This window comes from Rhinolophus sinicus, linkage group LG17 (assembly GCF_036562045.2).
Source record: "Rhinolophus sinicus isolate RSC01 linkage group LG17, ASM3656204v1, whole genome shotgun sequence".
NCBI classification, from domain to species: Eukaryota; Metazoa; Chordata; class Mammalia; order Chiroptera; family Rhinolophidae; genus Rhinolophus; species Rhinolophus sinicus.
In genome coordinates this window covers 18,580,159-18,600,004 of record NC_133766.1, presented here as the reverse complement: position 1 = coordinate 18,600,004, position 19,846 = coordinate 18,580,159, and the positions used below count along the sequence as shown (strand labels likewise).

Below are 19,846 nucleotides of genomic sequence, written 5' to 3'. Positions count from 1 at the left end.
GGCATTGTTTTTGAGGGGAGTACTACAAAAATTCTGTCTTGGTTTTTCATGTCTTTTTCCCTGTATCTCGGTTATAAAAGTGGAATTTCACTAGCATGGCCTGATCACATGACCTATCAGCTGGTTTGCCTTTATTCAGTTAATTAATTGAGTCTCCATTAACTTGCAATGTTTGAGATGGGAAGTGCGATCTGGCTCAGGGATCAAGAGCCACGTGAAAGGTTGGTGTTCTGTGTTCTGCAGCTGGGCATGTCCTGGGCCCTGATGCAGTCATCTCAAAATGGGAGGAATTGGAGCGGAACCATGATTTTCCTGGGGATGGGGGCCCTAGGAGCAGGTTGTATGTGTACCAGTGTGTATCAGGATCTTGGGTATGGGGAGCATGCGTTACTTGAGAATGCACAGTACTGTATTTCTTTCTTTCAAAAATGGATTTTTTTTTTTTCAAACAAGTAGCACAGTGCAAAGCGTGATACAATCTTGGGTAGCTAACCGAGGATGGGAGCATGTGGGACTAGCGGTTAGTGGCAAGTAACAATATTTAGGCGTGCCAGGCACTGTTTTAAACTTCCGAGATCTATATATATAATCTCACTTATATCTCACAAAACCCTGGAAGATCTGTAATGTTACACGAGTGGACAGAACAGGAGGGTGAGGCATCTCCCTTAAGGTCATCACAGCCTCTGTGTGGGTAGACCTGGGATTAAACCAAGCTGAGCCTGTAACCTTAGCTGCTAGGTTTGCTACCTCTGCATTCATAATCTGATATGAATCAAGATCAATTTTATCTATATTTTACCTTCTGGAAAAAAAGGAGTTTTATAATATGTGTAACTGGTATGAAATTGCCATTCAATCCCCAGGTGCAAAAAAAAAAAAGAAAAAAAAAAGGAAGAAAGAGAAAGGTCACATATTTTCCTTTAAATCCAATTAAATTTGGCTCAGAGTTCCTCTTGCAGAGACTGGTGAGTTGTTCAGTATCAAAAGTCACTGGGGGATTCCTTCCCCACCCACACAATTTGGCTAGAAAATTCTAAGGGCCTCATTTCCACTCCATCATGGTGGTATCAAGATGCTCATTGGCTAAGCCTGCATTGCCCACTTGAGAGTGGCCAATCACTGTGTTTTTTCCTTCCATGCTCAGCCTGGCTGCCATGTTCTCCCTGGGGCTCCAGAGGCTAAGGCTTTAAGGTGTTAGCCCCCAGGCGTCCACATGTTCTATCTTTCCAGAGCTTCCCCTTCCCTTTCTAGGCAGCTGCATAGACCCAGAGCCGGGAACAGATACAGACATAGGTGCTAATAGACACAGCTTCCTGAGGGGAAGAGAAGTGTACCGTCCATTCTTTTCATTATAATCTTCTAGGGAAATAGTTAATTTCTCTAGCAGATTATCTTCCTGCTTGTAAATGGCAGCAAGATTTTACAAGATTTAATATAATTTTATTAAGTGTCCAATTTACATTTCTCATGTTAGGTGAAAACATCTAGATGACTAAACTGAGTTAACCTCAGTTCATTGCTTGTACTGTCCATGTGATGCTGGGTAAATGAATTGAATTCTTTAGCTCCCTGACTCATCTTTTATAAAATGAGGATAATAGTAGTTTCTATCCCACAGATGGTCCTGGTGGATCAGCTTTAACAAAGACACTTGCTTAGAGAATGGCATTGAGACCAGCCAAGCTGGCGGGGAGAGTGCGGGTGGGTGGGGGTAGTAGTGGGGTAAAGGCTGGCGTGTGTAAATGCCATTTTATGAGTATACAAGGTCTGACAATTAAGTTTGTGAACTTGTTGCAACGATGTTGCTAACCTTTTTTGATATCAGAGGGATTATTCATTATGAATTTGTACCAACCGGACAAACACTTCACCAAGTTTACTATTTGGAAGTGCTGAAAAGGCTGCATGGAAAAGTTAGACGACCTGAACTTTTTGCCAACAATTCATGTCTCTTGCATCATGACAACGCATCAGCTCACTGTCTGTGAGGGAGTTTTTAGCCAGTAAACACATAACTGGATTGGAACACCCTCCCTACTCACCTGATCTGGCCCCCAGTGACTTCTTTCTTTAACCGAAGATAAAGGAAATATTGAAGACATTTTGATGACATTCAGGACATCAAGGGTAATACAATGATAGCTCTGATGGCCATTCCAGAAAGAGTTCCAAAATTGCTTTGAATGGTGGACTAGGTGCTGGTGTCAGTGCATAGCTTCCCAAGGGGAGTACTTGGAAGGTGACCGTAGTGATATTCAGCAATGAGGTGTGTAGCACTTTTTCTAGGATGAGTTCATGAACTTAATTGTCTGACCTTGTAGAGTTTGGACTCCCATTGACCTTCTTTGTAGTTGTTTTATTAACTGCAGTTTGTATTCTGCCTCAGACATGTACTGAAATCCCTCTGTTAAATTCCTTTTTTGGACTATTTAGGACCGGACCGACTTTGAGTGGAGCTTCTGGATGGAGTGGGGGAAGCAGCGGCTGGTATGGCTTCTCCTTGGGCACCTGGCTGTCTCTCAAATGGCCAACCAGATCGCAAGGAAGGTACGCTTATGTGCATCATTTCCTTTTAAGCCTTTTTTTCCTTCGCTGTTTGTGAAGAGAGTCCTGAGGTAGGAATCAATAGACATGGGTATTAGTCTCGGAAACCTGGAAAAGATGAGAAAGAAAGATCATTAAGCCATTTAAGATAAAGATTTTATACATTCTTATCCTACACTTACTTCCTCCAAGTTATTTTTCAAACCAATGAATATAGAGGTTTTAAAGTAAAACTCACTTCAGATGGTGTTCTTTAAGATTATTTCTAATCAAATGATCTTATAAAAAAATGCCTGTTGTTGAGAATCTATGTGATTTCATTATAAGTTAAAAAGAAAGTAAAGTGAATGATTTTATAAAGAAGTGGGAATAATTTTTTTTTTGAGTCCGTATCACGTAGAGCTTTATTTTTGCTTAGGTAACAGGTTGAACTTTATTCTATGGTAATGGGATGCGATTGACAGATTCTGAAACAGGAATAAGTGATTAGAGATATCGTTTAGGAAGATTATTATAACAGGATAGATAGGTTTTTTTTTAAGTTTGTAACTTCTGAATGTGACATAATGGAATAGATCACAAGTCCCATGCTTACAATTCCTAATTATAATTCCTATTATATACCCTATTTCTGAACATCTTGTGTTTTCTTCAGCTGCTCTGATTACTCCTTTATTCAGAACTACTTATTGATGATATACCATGTTCTAGGCATGTGCGTAGGGCATGAAAAATGAATGACATATCACTATTAGCTTAAACAAGGTTACAGTCTATTTGAGACTTGAAAGTAAATAATTTTAATAAAGCATTAAAAAATCTATTTTTAAAATGTCATTGTTTCCCAAGGTTCCATTTTTCTATTCTCCTAGTTACGTATTTCCTGTCTACTTATTTATTAGCCTTTTCTATCAGTAGGGTTGAATATATACACACACGTGCTGCCACTGGTTTAATAGTATAACTGCATTCCTCAGACTGGATAACATGTATCCATCATTATTGTATCATGTAGAGTATTTTCACTGCCCTAAAAATCCTCTGTGCTCTGCTTAGTCATCCTTTACTCCTCCCCTACCCCTGGCTTGCATTCATGATCTTTTTACTGTCGCCATACATAAGCCTTTTCCAGAATGCCATATAGTTGCAACTTCATTCCTTTCTAAGGCCAAACTATTACATTGTATGTGTACACTATAATTTGTTATGCATTCATTAGTCGAAGGACATATGGGTTGTTTCCACTTTGTGGTTATTAAATAATGCTGATATGAATGTTTTATGTATATGTTTATATGTGGACGTATGTTTTTATTTCTTGAGGGTATTGTCCTAGGAGTGGAATTACTGGGCCATATGGTGATTCTATGAACATCCACTAACCTGTTTTCTACAGTGGCTGCACCATGTACATTCTCACCAGCAATGGACCAGAGCTGTACTTTTTCTACATCCTTGCCGACGCTTGATCTTTTTTAGTTGTTTTATTATGATCAGCCTAGTGCGTGTGAAGTGTGTATCATTGTGGTTTTGATTTGCATTTCTCTAATGACTAATGATGTTGAGCATCTTTTCATGTGCTTGTTGGTCATTTGTATATATTCTTTGGAGAAATGTTTATTCAAATCCACTGTCCATTTTTCTTTTAATTGGGTTTGTTTGTCTTGTTGAATAGTAAGAGTTCTCACTATATTCTGGATCTGATATTTGATTTGAAAATATTTTCTCGTATTTTTTAGGTTGTCTTTTCCCTTTTTTTTAATTACTTTCGGGTGTACAAAACAATGTAATAGTTAGACATTTATCATTTATATCCCTCACAAAGTGATCACCCCCCTCCCTGTCTACTACCCCTCTGACATTGCATATAGCCATTACATTTCCACTGTCTCTATTGCTAATTCTGTTCTCCAAGGAGGTGGGAATAATTTTGATGTCAAGTCATTTATACGGCAGTAACTGTTGCAGATCAGAATTCCAGTAGTATTTCACCCCTGCCTTAGCTGGATTAGACAGCAAGAGATTCTTCAAAGTGGATGTTTGAAAAGCACGTGAGGCTGACTTAAGACCCTCTTCTATGTGTTTAGCTACCAAGGGACCTGAGATATTCAGGAGGGTCTTTCTCTTTCTGTAGGGTTGGGGCCAGGCTTTGTCTAGTGTTCTCAGATACCTGCTTCTTGCCTCTGTAGATTCCTATTCCAACAGTAATGAGTCTGTGCTTGGAAATCTACCCAGTAAAAAAAACACAAAAAAACACACAGCCAAAAACTAACTCGCAAATCAAGCCAGGAAAAATGTTGGATTCATAGAGGTTCATGGCCGTAGAGAAACGGAAGGGACAGAAGTGGCAGGAGCCTTTGGGAAGCATAGACCAGAATGTGAGACTGAGAAAACAGGGTGACATGTGGTTAGAGATGGGCACTGAACTAGAGCTACTTTTTAGCTCTTTCCTGAAAATGGGTACTTTCTGGGCTGGCTTCTCATCCTAGAATATAGGAAACTCCAACAGCACACTAACTATCTTTGTTTTAAATACGATATTAATTAGTGTTTTGTACTAAAATTTCCATCTTCTAAAGTAGCAAAAACTAAAATATTAGATGCTCTCAGATCTGAATATATTTTAGCATTTCATATGTCTTTTTTCAGTTTTGTTGAGTTATAACTGACATACAGCACTGTATAAGTTTAATGTGTACAGCATAATGACTTGACTTACGTATATGGCCAAGTGGTTACCACAGTAAGTTTAGTTAACACCCGTCATCTCATGTGTGTGTTATGTGCTGTTGGGTCGGTGACTGTATGAATGAGTGACATCCAGTGTCCTGTCCTCACAGCCCTGTTCACCCCTGGAGACTCGAGCCTATGGCTTCTTTCATAGTCAGTCCATCTCCTATTTGGTCTTCCCCTTTTCCTGCTGCCTTCTGTTTTCCCCAGCATTATTATATTTTCCAAAGAACCTGCCTTCTCATGATGTGCCCAAAGTAGGATGGCCTCAGTTTTGTCACTTTTGCCTCCAGCGATGTTTCAGGCTTAATTTGCTCTGGGACCCACTTGTTCATCTTTCTGGTGGCCCAGGGCAAGCACAGAGCTCTCCTCCAACACCATATTACAAATGAATCCATCTCATATAAATGAATCATCTCATATAGATGCAAGAAAAAAAAAAAGATTAAAAAATGTTTATTTTCCTTGTGATGAGAACTTTTAGGATCTATTCTCTTAGCAACTTTTAAATATACCATACAGCAGTGTTAATGATAGTTATCATGTTGTACATGATAGCTCCAGTATTTATTTGTCTTATAACTGGAAGTTTGTACCTTTTGACCACCTTCATCCAATTTCATATAACTTTCTGAGCAAACCTACTAATAAATAACACATTTTTTTTTGTATTCCTAAACTAGTAATGAATATATCTACTTCAGCCTTCATTAATGAGTTTCTTTTCTTCCACACATTTGTTTGGTGGTTTTTTTAATTTATTTTTATTTTTTAAGACTTCAAAATTTCTAGAAATTTTACATTTTCATTTTTAACACAAAGTTTCTCTGCCCATAGGTAAATGACTTGCTATCCCAGGTCTCAGTTTTCCCATCTGTAGAATGAATGGCTTAATATGTTCTTTTCTACCTCTGTGAAGGGAAAATGAAATAGTTTGAGGAAGATCTGTGAAACACATCCAGGACCACTACTACTGCTGTGGATGAGGGCCAGTCATAGGGTAATGGAAGAGGGCGAGATGCACTGGGTCCTGGGCTTTCTCTCCTATTAGCTTTCTAACCTTAGGAAAGCTTTTCACCACTGAATCCTAACTCATCATTTTCTGTGTAGTAGGGTTGATGAGACACTATTTTCCCCACTTAAATACAGTGAGCTTCATTTGTTTAAAAAATCATTAAAAAGTAAAGGATGAAACATGGAAAAGTTAGGACAAAGAAAAAGCACAAAAGAAATGGCAGAGATAAATTATGCAAATATATCAGTAATCACAATCAAGATGAATGGACACAGTTCTCCCCCTCCCTCCCAAAAGATTTTTCAGGCTGGATAAAAGAAAAACAAACAGAAATAAAGGAAAATAAACAAAGAAATAAAACAGAGTCCAGAGATGTTCTTCTTAGCAAGATATACTTAAAACAGAAGTTTGAGCGTAAAAGGATGGGAAAAGATGTCCCAGATAAATATAAGACTCTTCTCTTCGCCCGCCCACCCAAGTACTGGTGCAGTTTTATTAACAGCAGGCAAGAAGCATTATTAGTGACAAAGAGGGTATTGTTTAATGGCAAAGAGTTAATTTTATTGGGAAAACAATTTTAAGTTTGTTTGCTTCAAAAATATATAAAGCAAAAGTTGATCAGTACCATAAAGATAAAGAAATAAATCGATGATTGTAGGGAGAGATTTTAACATAATTTCATCACTAATTGATACATAGAAAAAACCAGTAAGGAGCAATACAGTTAATAAGCTTGGTATAAGAAACATGTAAATTATTCCCTCTAACAACTCTAGAATTTACATTCTTTTAAAGAACACATAGAATATTTATAAAAATTGACCACATACTTGACCATAAAGTAATTTTCAACAGATTTTAAAGGATGTGTTTCATATAGGTTACGTTCTCCAAGGTAACTGCAGTGCAGTTAAGTTGGAAACCCATGACAAGATGATCTGAAAACTCTAATTCATTTAGAAATTTAAAAAGAAAACATACTTTTAAATAATTCATAGGTCAAAAAAAAGATCATACTGGAAATCAGAAAATAGTTAGAAATGAATGAAAAATATATTACATATCAAAACTTGTAGAGTGTGGCTAGAGTGGTACTTAATTGGAGACCATAACCCTACAGACTCATATTAAAAAAGAAGAAAGCCTGACAATTAATGAGCTAAGCACACAACTTAAGAAGTTATAAAAGGATAGCAGAAAAAAAGAAACAAAAAAGGAAGGAAAGAACAAAAATAAGAGCAGACATTAATGAACTAATCAATGGTAAGATTGGTGAAGGGGGAAAAAAAAAGAAAATGCACAAATACCCAATATTAGGTATAGAGAAGCAGATGAAAAAAATATAGTAGGAAAACATTTTGTACAGCTTTATGCCAATAATTTTGAAAACTTTGGCAAAGCAGACAAATTTCTAGAAAATACAACTTACCAAAACAGACTCATGAAGAAAAAGAAGGACCGACTAGTACTATAACCATGAAAAGCAACTGAATCAGTAGTTAAAAATCTATTTGTAAAGAAAACACTAGCCTAATAACACCATGACTTCTGCCAAACATGCAAGGCATAAGGTATTTAAATTTTCCCCAGACTTTTTCAGGAAAGAGAAAAAGGGGGAACATTCATTTCATGAAGATAGCATAAAATGGATACCAAAGTCAGAGGATATGCTCTACCAGATATTATGACTTATATAAAGATATAATAATTAGGACATTGTTATAGTGGCACCAGCATAGACAACTAGATTAATGGAAATGCCTGTACATAGAAGGAAACTTGATTCGTGACAGAACTGGCATTTCAGACTGTGTGGAAAAGATGAACTAGTCAATCAACAGTGCTGACACAATTGTTTAGTCATATTAAAAAGAAATGAGTTGAGTAATTACCTCATGCCCTACACAATCATTTTCATGGTGAATTAATAAGGACTTAAAATGAAACACTAAAGTATGAAACTTTTAGAAAGGATGATATAGGAGAATATCTCTTGATATGAGGGCAGAGAAAGATTTCTTAAATAAGACACACAGAATACAAATTGTAAAGGAAAAATTGATGCATTTACATTCAAACTAAGAGCTTACCCACCTGGCCCCCACGAGAATGTGAAATGTGTAATAGATGAACTCTGTGTTGTTGGCTGGACGCTCTTCCCTCTTTCCAAACTTCCTCCATTTTCAGCTGTTATTGAACACCTCCCAGAAATCTACCTGGATTAGGACATATCCCTCCATTTAATTCGCCTGTTACTTTGAGTTAAGGCCCTTTCTGTTTTAGGAGGCAGTGTTCGGAGTGGCTCGAAGCACTTGGATGCACCCACGTTTGCTGCTCTGAAGCTGGGCAGCCATAAGCCAGTTAATTAATGTCTTTGAGTCTGTTTTCTCACTTGTGTAATTGTGATGGTAGTGCTTGCTTCTTGGGGTAGTCTGATGGTCTGGTCCGATGTATTTTAAGGTTACGCTCACATGTGATGAAAGCCAAGTAAGTGCTGGCTGCTACACAGTCATCTGCTGGCGTTTAGCGTGTGCTGAGCCTGTGGTCTGCTCGTGTCCCTGGGAGTGGTCCCCTCCGCGGTGTTCAAGAAAGGAGATTCCCAAGCCTCGGAGGACAGAGGCTTTCTATTGCATTATACCAACATTCCTCTCAGGATTGTCTTTCTCTGACCCTGTATCAAGTGTGTACTGGGTCCTGGGGGAAGGGGTTGGGAAACAGGGGCCCTTCCTTTGGGGAGTTGCGTGAGAAGTTACCTAGGGAACCAGATGCTGAGCTCAGTCCTGGACCTGATGTGGTGGTGGGTTGGGTGCCTGAGGTAAGGAGTGGGTCACATCTGCCTTGGGGTATCCGGGAGGGCTTCCCAGGAGCTGCAGCTTGAAGGAAGTAGAGTTTGTTTGCTTATTTCAGCTTCCTGCATCTCATTACCGGCATGGGTTGACAGGTGGACCTGTCTTTTTATCTGCAGAGCCCATGTTACCTCAAGTCAGTAGGAGCTGTCTTAGCATTCTTCTTGGAATGAGGCAGAGTTCACACTGAATCGTGTGTGTGTGTGTGTGTGTGTGTGTGTGTGTGTGTGTGTGTGTGTTTGTGTGTCTCCCATCGCCTTTGGACCACAGGTTTGATTTGTGCGACAGCTGGTGGGCAGGGTTCCGGCTGTGGCTGGGGGCACAGTGCTCTCTTTGTCTGAGTCTGCTTGGCCCTGATATAAGTATGAACCACAGCTTTGGCGCCATTAGCTCCGTGCTTTCACCACCTGGACTAGGAATTCCAGATGGCCTAAATTCGGGTGGGTGTTTTGGTACTTGGGGTGGAAGATTTTTGCTGGCATTCTTTTGTTTCCCCATCTTTGGAGGCATCGTGAACTGTGGACAGTGCTGTGCACGGCCAGGTGTTAGCAATTCTTGCTCTTAAAATCCTGAAGCCCTGAAGGATGCTCCCATCTCCATCTAATACAGAATCTCAGCTCTTCCTTTGTAAGCCCCGCCCCCTCCCAGACAGAGGCAGGTTATTTTCAAAAGTGTGATTTTTTTCCCCCTTCCTTCTTACCTTTCTTCCTTCTTCCCTCCCTCCATCCCTCCCTTCCTCATCCCTCCTTCCTTCCCTCCTTTCTTTCTTTCTGCCATGACAAGTAATAAAACTTTCCACTGAGCTCCTTGGCCGAGGTTGAATGCCTTTTCTCTGGGCAGGGCTCTCTCTCTGGGTTTTGGTGAGACTGCGTCAGGGGCTAGTGCCCTTGGAGGGGAGGCTGAGTAACAGCTCTGAGCTTTGGCTGTGGGTTTGTTATGATTGGATTGTCTGTTGGGTGGGTCAGACAGTTGCCTCCTTTCTTGAACACGCCTGTGGCCTCCTTGCCACCTGAGACATTGTGTTCTCTGCCCTCAGAACTACAACTAACCCTATGTGAACGTTGTGAGAAGGCTGGCCTGGTGTGGGGGCTGAGGGTGGGAGCTGTTGCTAACCACAGAGCAGAGTTTTCACTGTACCTCTGGCTGGCAGAACCCACAACCAGCGGAGCCCATCAGCTATAGGACTGAAAAGCAAGGTCCCATGGTGTTGGCTGAGATGAATAAACTAACCTCTGGAGGACCGTGGTGAATAGGCTCTACCTTCCAGCATATTACTGAAACCACACACCTCATCAGAATCTCATGCACTAATGGTTTTCCTGGAACTCGACCCTTCCACCTCCATCAGTGCATATCTAGGGAGGGATGAAGTCTGCTTTGTAGGGGCCCACTGGCCTTTGCTCCCAGGAAAAGCAGGCTAGAATACAGGTGTTTGGACTCTGGGATGGTTTTGTTTTTTCCCCTGTTTGTCTAGGGAGATCTTTGTTTGGATCTATTTTTTAGTAACACTTGCAATTGATTATGTAGTATGTAATGAATTATGCCTTGCATAAGGATTATTGATTGACTCCTTTTATTTGTTTCTCAAATACCCTCACTGAGTGGTTTTGAGCAGATGTACAAAAAGAATTAATACACAGCTAATGAGGGAAACCACTCAGAACGTCCTATTGTCACTCCGTGCCCAGCATAGAACAAGGTAAAGTAGAAGAGAAGGAGAGATGGTGTGAGAGGGGGAATTGTCAGCCAGCTCTTCCTGCGGCTGGGTCCTGACTCCCTATGAAGAAGATTGAAGAATGTAGATTTACAAAAGAAAGGAAGGCAAGTCCATGGTCTTTTTTCAGGGGTGCTGATGTCAGCCTTGGAAATGTGCCCGCTCAGTTGGTTTGTCTCTGGGAAGACTTCACTGGGGGTGATGGCAGCAGGTTCAATCATAGGGGTCCGCTGTCATCATTTGGTGGCTGTGCCCTAGCAATTGTGAACTATTTGAGATTTCCCCCAACACAAAAGACCCCTGTGAGTGGAAAACAGGCAGTAGGCAGTGAGATGTGAAACGAGTCCCTTCTACTTCATCTGCATTGGCAAAGCAGGCTTCGTTTATAAGGGGTTAAGTGGTACAAATCAAGACTTTGGAAAACATCAGGTTTTCACATTAGTGGACTAAAAATCCCAAAATTTTAGTCCTAATTTTTTGTTAGTTCTTAGTCATAACTATCAGATTAAATCCCAAGATTTGGGGAAGCATATCCATTTGTCCACCCATCCATCCTTCCCTCCCTCCCATATTTATGAAACACTTGCTATATGCTAGGTATCATGTCAAATTCTGGGCTTACATTATTGTACTATGAACAAGACGGTATTATCCTGCTAAGTAGAGTCAGTCCCCGCCCCACATTTTGAGAAGTGGTTCGATGTAAACAGGAAGCAGTGGGAACAGAGGGCAAGGTTGCCTACCTCATGCAGTCTGGGACAGTAAGCTCTGTCCCATCAGAAAGGCCATATATTCCTGGTGTAGCTTTTTATCTACTGCCACAAGAATAGAGTATACCTTTTTCTTATTGTTTGTTAGGCTTTTAAAAAGTCTCTCCTCTTCCCCTGCCTTCCTTTTTTTGTCTTCTTTTAGAAACTGAAGAGCCTGAAATAAAGAGAGGTAACAGGGTCAGGATAGTTCTGATGGGCTGGCATTGGGTGTCCCAGCAGAGTTCACTCAACCTGTCCTATTCTCAAGCTTCAGGTTGCTCACACTTTGATATCCTTTAAAGAGCGCTGTGCATGCAAATTAAAGCCGCTGTGAGACCCCACTGCATACCTACCACAATGGCTCAGCGGAAATAGAGAAACACCACCAAATGCTGGTGAAGATGGGGATGAACTGGATCACTCACACAGTGCTGGTGGGACTGTAAGGTCGCCACTCTGGAAGACTGTTTGGTAGTTGCTCATAGAACTAAACGTGTAACTGTCATGCAACCTAGCAAGTGCATGCTTGGGCATTTATCCCAGAGAAATGAAAACTTATTTTTACACAAAACCTGTATGTATGTTCATATCAGTTTTATTCATAATAGCCCAAAACTGGTTAAACTGTGGTACGTCCACATCATGAAATATTACACAGCAATGAAATGAAGTAAAGCTTTGACACCTGCAGAAACTTGAATGAATCTCCAAGGAATTATGCTGAGTGAAAAAAGTGAATCCCAAAGGTTACATACTGTAACCTTTGAAATGAGGCATGGATGGTTATTCATGCTACATCCGGATTTTAGTGGCGTTTTGGCGATGGGATTCCAGTTGCATTTTTATAGACAAAGTATGAAAATCACTATTTTAGTGGAGCTCTAATTTATATAATGGTTTTTTTTTTATAGCTTATTCTGTTGCATTGTTCCTTCTTTTCATCACCTGTATGGTGTAAAGTTGCCTTTACCCACTGGAGAGAATGAGGGGGTGATAGGAGGGTTAGTAGAGAATAGGAGGTTAATGCGAGAGCATTTTCTGTCATGTCTTAGAGAGAATGTACTATTTGGCACGAGGAAGACAATGGGGGATGAGACTATGGGACAAGCTTGTGTACCCCCAAGGTAGCTTTTGTGCACAGTTAAATTCATCAGAGACTCTATCAAGCAGATGGGGCTTGCACAGCACTAACTAGTTCCTGAATGTTTGTTCAACTTTTTAAGTTGAAGCAGCTTAAGTCTGTTGTTAAATTCCCAGAAAACAGGCTTTTCCCAAATGGATCAAAGAGCACTTAATAAAAATGTGACTGTGTATGTCTATGTACGTAGCATGGGAAAGAATTCCAAGTGGTAAATGCTGTAGGTCATGTTGAAAAAGAACCTTTTTTTGTTTCATTTGTTATAACTACTTCTTAAAATAGTCCTTGGTGACTTTGTTCCTTATAATTATACTCTGCCCAGAGGTGAGTGTTTGGGGGAAAGTTTGAAGCAAATTTATGTGGCTGTTTTCTGTGGGTCATAGGATGCAAAAATAGTAAAAATGAACTGCAGATTTCTCTGGTTTTCTTGGAACTTAAAAGTCACCTGATGTAGTCGCTCATTTAAAATGTTCTCTCTTGAGCCAGAGTATAAGTTTCGGAAAATTTGTACTTTGGCAATGTTTTGGAAGAGTTAGCATCTAAGGATGGGATTTACAATTGGCAGTCCACATCTGCCTTTCCCTTAAAGAAATGTTATTTTTACAAGAAGACCTAAATTCAAACAGAGCCCACTTTTCAACTAGGTGTATTCTTGGAAACCATCTTTTGAAATGCATGCTGAAAAGACATGCCATATTTCCCTGTAGGAATACCAACTAGTATTTCTAGTGTCTTTACTATGTATGCAGACAATTTTGTGAGCATTTTACCTGCATTTACGTAATCCTCACAACAACCTCCTGAGGTAGATACTGGTATTATCCTAATTTTATGTATGAAAAAAACTGAGGCACCGAGAGATTAAGTAACTCGACCGGAATCACACAGCGAGTTAATGGGGACACTAGGATTCACATAGGCATTTGGACTTCAAAGCTGAGTAATTAAACCACTGTGCTATGTTGCCTCTCAAACAATGTTAAAACATTATTGTAGTTTTTAAGTAAGGATTTTCCAGCCAGGTATGACCAAGAGTGTATCATAAAAGCAAAGACATGTTAATTTATCTATTTAGTTATTCACTGTCAATCACTATCAAATGTGGTAATTAAATAGAAAGGTATTCTCTGATTCTCCTAAAATAGGGGTGTAAATGTTTCAATGAGATTGATTATGCAAAGGCCTCAGGATCATATAGAGCAGGTAAGGTACTTTTTCTGTGACATACTGTGTTTCCCAAATATAAGACCTAGCCATACAATCAGCTTTAACGCGTCTTTTGGAGCAAAAATTAATTTAAGACCCGGTCTTATATTATATAAAACCGGGTCTTATAATACTGATTATATTATATTATGTTATATTTATTATATAAGACCTGCTCTTATAGTAAAATAAGACTGGGTCTTATATTAATTTTTGCTCCAAAAGACGCATTAGAGATAATTGTCCGGCTAGGTCTTATTTTTGGGGAAACAGAGTAAATTTGACTGTAAACAATATGTCAATAAAATAAAAATGTAATTAGATGTTTAATTTTAAATCTCTTGTTTAGACTTTAGAAAGCCTTTTGTGGTTTGCATGGCCCAGTTTTTTCAATAAGACTCCTGAGAAGTGTGAACCCATGCTTCCTTTCACCTTCTTTTTTGCAGGATAGTGTATGCAGGGGGTAGTGTTCCAGGTTGGCAGTGATTCCAGCTGTCTTCTGGCTTCCATAGTGTCTCTTGAAAAGTCAGCTAAATATCCTATTGTTGTGGGATCCAGTGGTCTAGGTGGAGTGGCTGAAGGCAGGAACGTGGCTCCTACTTCTGGATAGATCTGGTGGGGTTCTTGGGACCTGGGGGTAGCCAGCCATCATTCTGGAAGGTCCCTCTGTATCCTGTTTGTCTGTATTGCACTAAATCCTCAGGGCAGTGAGAATAGTTTGGTTAATGGGTCAATGAACGTTATCTTCTCATATGTAGCACCTTCAATAACAGTGCCCGTTAGCTCACCCTTCTCTCTTTCTTCCCTCTCCTCTTCTGCTGTATCTCTCTCCTGTCTGCAGCACAGACCCTGGATCCTCACAGCCTATGGAATGTGGGCCTGCTGGTGTGTGCTGGGGGCCCCAGGAACGGCCATGATTTTTCTCCACACTGTCATCTCCTTCTGCGTAGCCCAGTTCCGGTCACTGTTTCTCTCATGGCTCTGCTCTCTCCTCCTGCTCTCCACATTGAGGCTGCAAGATGTGGAGGAAGTTAAGGTAAGTGTCTCTGTTTTACCACTGGGTCCCTTTGGCAGTGCCCTCTTGCGGATAGATACTTTTGTTTTCAGGCAACAGACAATTGAAGAACTGTGGTAGGGCTCCTCCTAGTGGCTGTATGGGGTTGGTGCATGTGAACTCTGGTATTGCATTCTGCCATCATGTCTTTTGTATCCATGTCTTAGCCCTCTGAGGTTGCACAGGGCTAACCTTGTATGTTTTCTCCCGGTTTGGGTAGGCATGGATGGTGGCATATGTCATAGGAACAGAGGTTTAGGAACAAAGGGAAAAGAAAGCAATAGTTCCCTATGTATTTAACAAAAAATCATCTCTACAGTGCTATGCAATTTATAGGACACTCTGCATTCCTTATCTTATCTGATGCCCACAGTAGCTCCTGAGGCAGATAAGACAGGTGTTCCCTTGCACACACAATCTTGGGAAGTTTTTGATATTCGTTCTTAAATCACTGTAGAACTGGAACTCCTGTGGTGTCTTTATTTTTTATCATTTGTCCATTCATTTGTTCACTCATTCATTGATTCAAGTGATGGCACTTAGAGTTGGTGTGCCCTGGATTGGCAGTCATGGGAAATAACATGATGGGAAAGACAAACCAGTGGATGAGCTGGTTTGTAGCCTCTTCTAGTCACTGTCTTTCCTATTCTTGAAACTGGAGGCAGCCATTTAACCTCTGAGTCCCAATTTTATCATTTGGAAAATGGAAGTAATAGCTGCTCTGCCTTCCTTGTAGAGTTATTCTGCAGATCTAGCAAGATGATATGTGTTAAGTGATTTTGTAATAATTGTAGCATTTTGGAAATGCTAGTATTTTTTGCTGTTGTTAGGCTATCATAATTTTTCTTCACTCTCACCTGTGGACTAGGGCAAATACTTAAAGCACATATGTAAAAACATGGACTCATGAGAGTAAGTAGGGTAACAGGCCTCTCTGAACAAAAGACACTTAACTTCTCACAATGATTAACTAGGTGATCATTTAAATAAGTGTGCTTAAAATAGATTTGCAACAAAAATAAAAACGAACACACACCTAACTTTCTGGGGACCTGGCAAATGAACAAAACAGGCTCCAGTTGTATTTATCATTTGTTTGGGGACAGTAGCATCAGTTAAAGGGTTGGTGGCAAATAAATATTCCATTTATTATGCAGCTTGGTGATTTGAAAAATACTGCTGAAGGGGAGTAAATGACTAGCCATTAGTTGCGTTGGGCTCTGTGTTTTTTTACACTCAGTTCTCTTGGTCTTTCTTGGTGGCTGCTGGAGTCGTGGACGTGGAGTAGAAACTGTTCATCACTTAGTGTTTCTGTATAAAGCCTTAAAAGACCCTCATGGATCAAATGAACTACTTATTCTATTTTCTATGTAGAAAATTCTATATCTTGTCTACATTTCCATCAATTGTTTTTCCCATGAAAAAAGCAATACATATGTATTCTGGAAAATACAGAAAAATATACAGATTATAGAGCAATCCCTGATTTTACTCCAACATTGTTAACATTTCATCACATTTCCTGCTAGCCTTTTGTTCCCTACATATTTTTGTACATGCTTGTTATTTCTTATTTGGCATTGCATTTTTCATTATATTTTTACACACCTGTCTTCTGTATGGGAATGTAGACACATTGAGGGCAGGGACTCTTTCTTTGACTATGTGTCTCTAAAGCTCATTTGGCATATAGTCCTCAACTCCGTGTGGGGCCAAATTAATAACAGAAGAGCAAAAGAAAAGCTGTGTTGAAGACAGAAATCCTGTGTGACATTTCTAAGCCTCTCTTTGTCTTCAGAATTGTTGGAGTTGCTGTCAGAGTATCCACTCATGGTGGCTAATGTCCACGGTACCCCCTGGGTGTATCTGACACATGCATATCTGGGGAACTGTCCATTATGTTACATCAGGCCTAGTGCTAAGTTGATGGTTGATGGCAGGCACTCTTCTGCCCACCGCTCATTAACTGCTCGTTTTGATTACCGAGGAGACTTACCTGCTGTTCAGAGGTTCTCGACTCCCCTTAGGGTATAGCTGCTGCACCTGTGGAAGAAATCTCCTTCCCAGGAGACTGGATGATGTCCCTCCTTGCCACTCACAGGCTGTTCTCTCCTGGTGACTTTGCAGAGAGGGTGGTACAAGACGGAAAACGAGTACTACTTGCTGCAGTTCACGCTGACCGTTCGCTGCCTGTACTACACCAGCTTCAGCCTCGAGTTCTGCTGGCAGCAGCTGCCCGCTGGGTGCCCTTTCTACTCCTTTGCCTGGGCCATGGCCTATGTCTTCTATTACCCAGTCTTCCACAACGGGCCCATCCTCAGCTTCCCGGACTTCATCGGACAGGTAGGGCCGTGTGTATCTTAGCTCCAGCAGCCCCGACCCTGATTCTCGGTGGACGGTGGCAACCATGAGTGGGCACAGCAAGAAGCCTGGGGCGGGCACCCACTGCAGGGCAGGCCCAGGATTCTCATGGCATCACTTGACAAGTAGAAAGCGACACCGTGTAAGCCGTTGGTTGGCAAATAGTATGTGCCCTTTTATTTTCACAAACTGCCATAGCCTGGGAATTGTTCAGGATGACCTGGGCTGGGAAGGCGGCTGGAGTTGATGAGTTGGAAGGCAGTAGTGTCTTTTCGGGACTGGGTACGTGTTTCTGTGCAGGACCCTGCCTGCCTTCTCTGGACAGCAGCCTTGTCTGAAGCTTATGTCAAGCCACCTTCATCATTCCTACCTCACTTTTCCTCCTACTTAGAATTATTTTTTCCTCATTCCACAGCTAGCCTCATGGAACATTTTTACAAAATTAATTTACTTAAGGTGTTAGGAATCGGTACTACCTAACACAGTGTCTCTCAAAGGACCTTCCTACTTCCCACCACTAAAGTAAAGCAGTCTTGATGGAAGTGAGGATAATGACATGCATGCACATGACAGATCACACACGTGCAAGCACACACATGTACATACAGTACACACACATGCACACATACCACAGGTGCACACAGTACACACATGCAAACACACATGCATACGCAGATCATAGGTGCACACAGTACACACATGCAAACACACATGCACACATACCACAGGTGCACACAGTACACACATGCAAACACACATGCACACACAGATCATAGGTGCACATAGTACACACGTGCAAACATATGTACACACTGATCATACATGTGCGCAGAGCACACACAGGTACACATGTACACACAGGTCACATATGCACACAGCACATGCGCAAACACACAAACACACACACCATAGGTGTACACAGTACACATGTGCAAGCACACACATATGCACAGATTACACATATGCACACAGTACACACATGTTCTAGCATGCCCACACCCACACATGCGTGCACGCGCACCACACATACACACAGAGGCCTGGAAGCATAGTTCAAAGTTCAGGGCCAGCAGCACTGTTGCACATTTCTGGAGGGCGACATAAAAGGTGCCCCCTGGGAAAGTCAGAGGGTTCTTATAAATCCCTTAATTCTGTCTTAAAAATTCTACTAAGTTATGCATTGTACTCAAAAGTATATTTTGTCATTATAACAATTTTATGTTTTAAAATTGCCAGTTCAATTATGTATCCCCCCCCTTCCCTCCCTGCAAATCTTCAAGTGAAATTGGTATTCTAGGCAGATATGTTTAGTGTATGGTTTCGCATACCTCAGGTTGGGTGACAGAGGATCATTCTTTTGTCCTGAAGTAATTTTAAATCTGTACTTGAAAATTATGTTACAAATTGTTGCGTAAAAGATAGAGGGGTCAGTGATGGTAGCCGATCTTCTAACTCAGTGGTTCTCACAGTGGTGTCCCTGGACCAGCAGCGTCAGGACCACTTGGGAATGTGTTAGAAATGCAGATTCTCAGGCCTCACCCCAACCTGCCGAAGCAGAAATTCAGCTGGGCCCAGCAATGTGGTTTCCCCAGGCCCTCAGGTGATTCTGACGCATGCTAGAGGTTGAGAATCACTCTCCTAAGCATCTCAGAAGAGTAGGGGGACGGGCGTGAGTTCAGGCTCTCCAAGTTGTCTCTTTTACAGTCTCCGGTCCATTGTGAGTTTTGAATTTTTCCAAACATTCCAGCCAATAACTTTTGGACTAAATATGCGCGCACACACACACACACACACACACACACACACACACTTCTACACCTTACACCTCTTGAAGACAGTAATCTTCAGAGAAACATTAAATCCATTAACAGTGTTTCCTTTTAGGATTATTTTCCTAAAAACAGATCATTTTCCTAACTGCCTCTTATCCATTAAGGAGCTTTGCCCAATGGGATCTGCATTTTGCTAGTATGCAAATCATCATTCTTTCTCATCTCCTTTCAAATTGTGTCCTGTAGGGTCTAGCGGGAACATGAGGCCCCTTGCAGTATCTGTTACACTGAGGCAAGCTTTGAGATTACCGATCACCTAAACTCTTAGCCCAGGGTACCTGGTCCCTTGAGTTTCAGTGTGGAGAAGAGAGGGGCTGGTGGTCCCACAGAGACTCAGGTAGGAAGACTGGGTTGCATCTATGTCTTCTCTCTCTCTCTTTCACCCCTTTCAAAATGGTAGCAATTGCTGAAAACAGGGAATTTGGAAAGGCAAATTGAAACCTTTCTCTGTGGGGTGGGAAGATTCATAGAAAAGTCAGTCTAGAAAAGGCAAAATGTTTAATAAGCTACAAGGCAAACAAACAAACACACAAACAAACAAACAAAAACAGCCAGGATGTGTCTGCAGTTGCCAAGGGTGCTTATGGGGCACTTACCTCCTGAGAGAAAAATGGCTTAAAAGGGGAGCAGTTTAAACCAGGAAGCTAAGCTAGT

General features: G+C 41.0%; 1 protein-coding gene across 4 annotated transcripts in view; it reads left to right on the top strand.

Annotated features, from left to right (window-relative positions):
* Window positions 1-19,846, top strand: part of HHAT (hedgehog acyltransferase) — a 251,362-nt gene that overhangs the window by 45,539 nt on the left and 185,977 nt on the right. For all 4 annotated transcript variants that reach the window (XM_074322217.1, XM_074322216.1, XM_074322215.1 and 1 more), the window contains exons 4-6: window positions 2,437-2,550; window positions 14,787-14,981; window positions 17,127-17,342. In XM_074322217.1, the coding sequence (XP_074178318.1) occupies window positions 2,437-2,550; window positions 14,787-14,981; window positions 17,127-17,342 (525 nt within the window). The remainder of the gene's footprint in view (window positions 1-2,436; window positions 2,551-14,786; window positions 14,982-17,126; window positions 17,343-19,846) is intronic.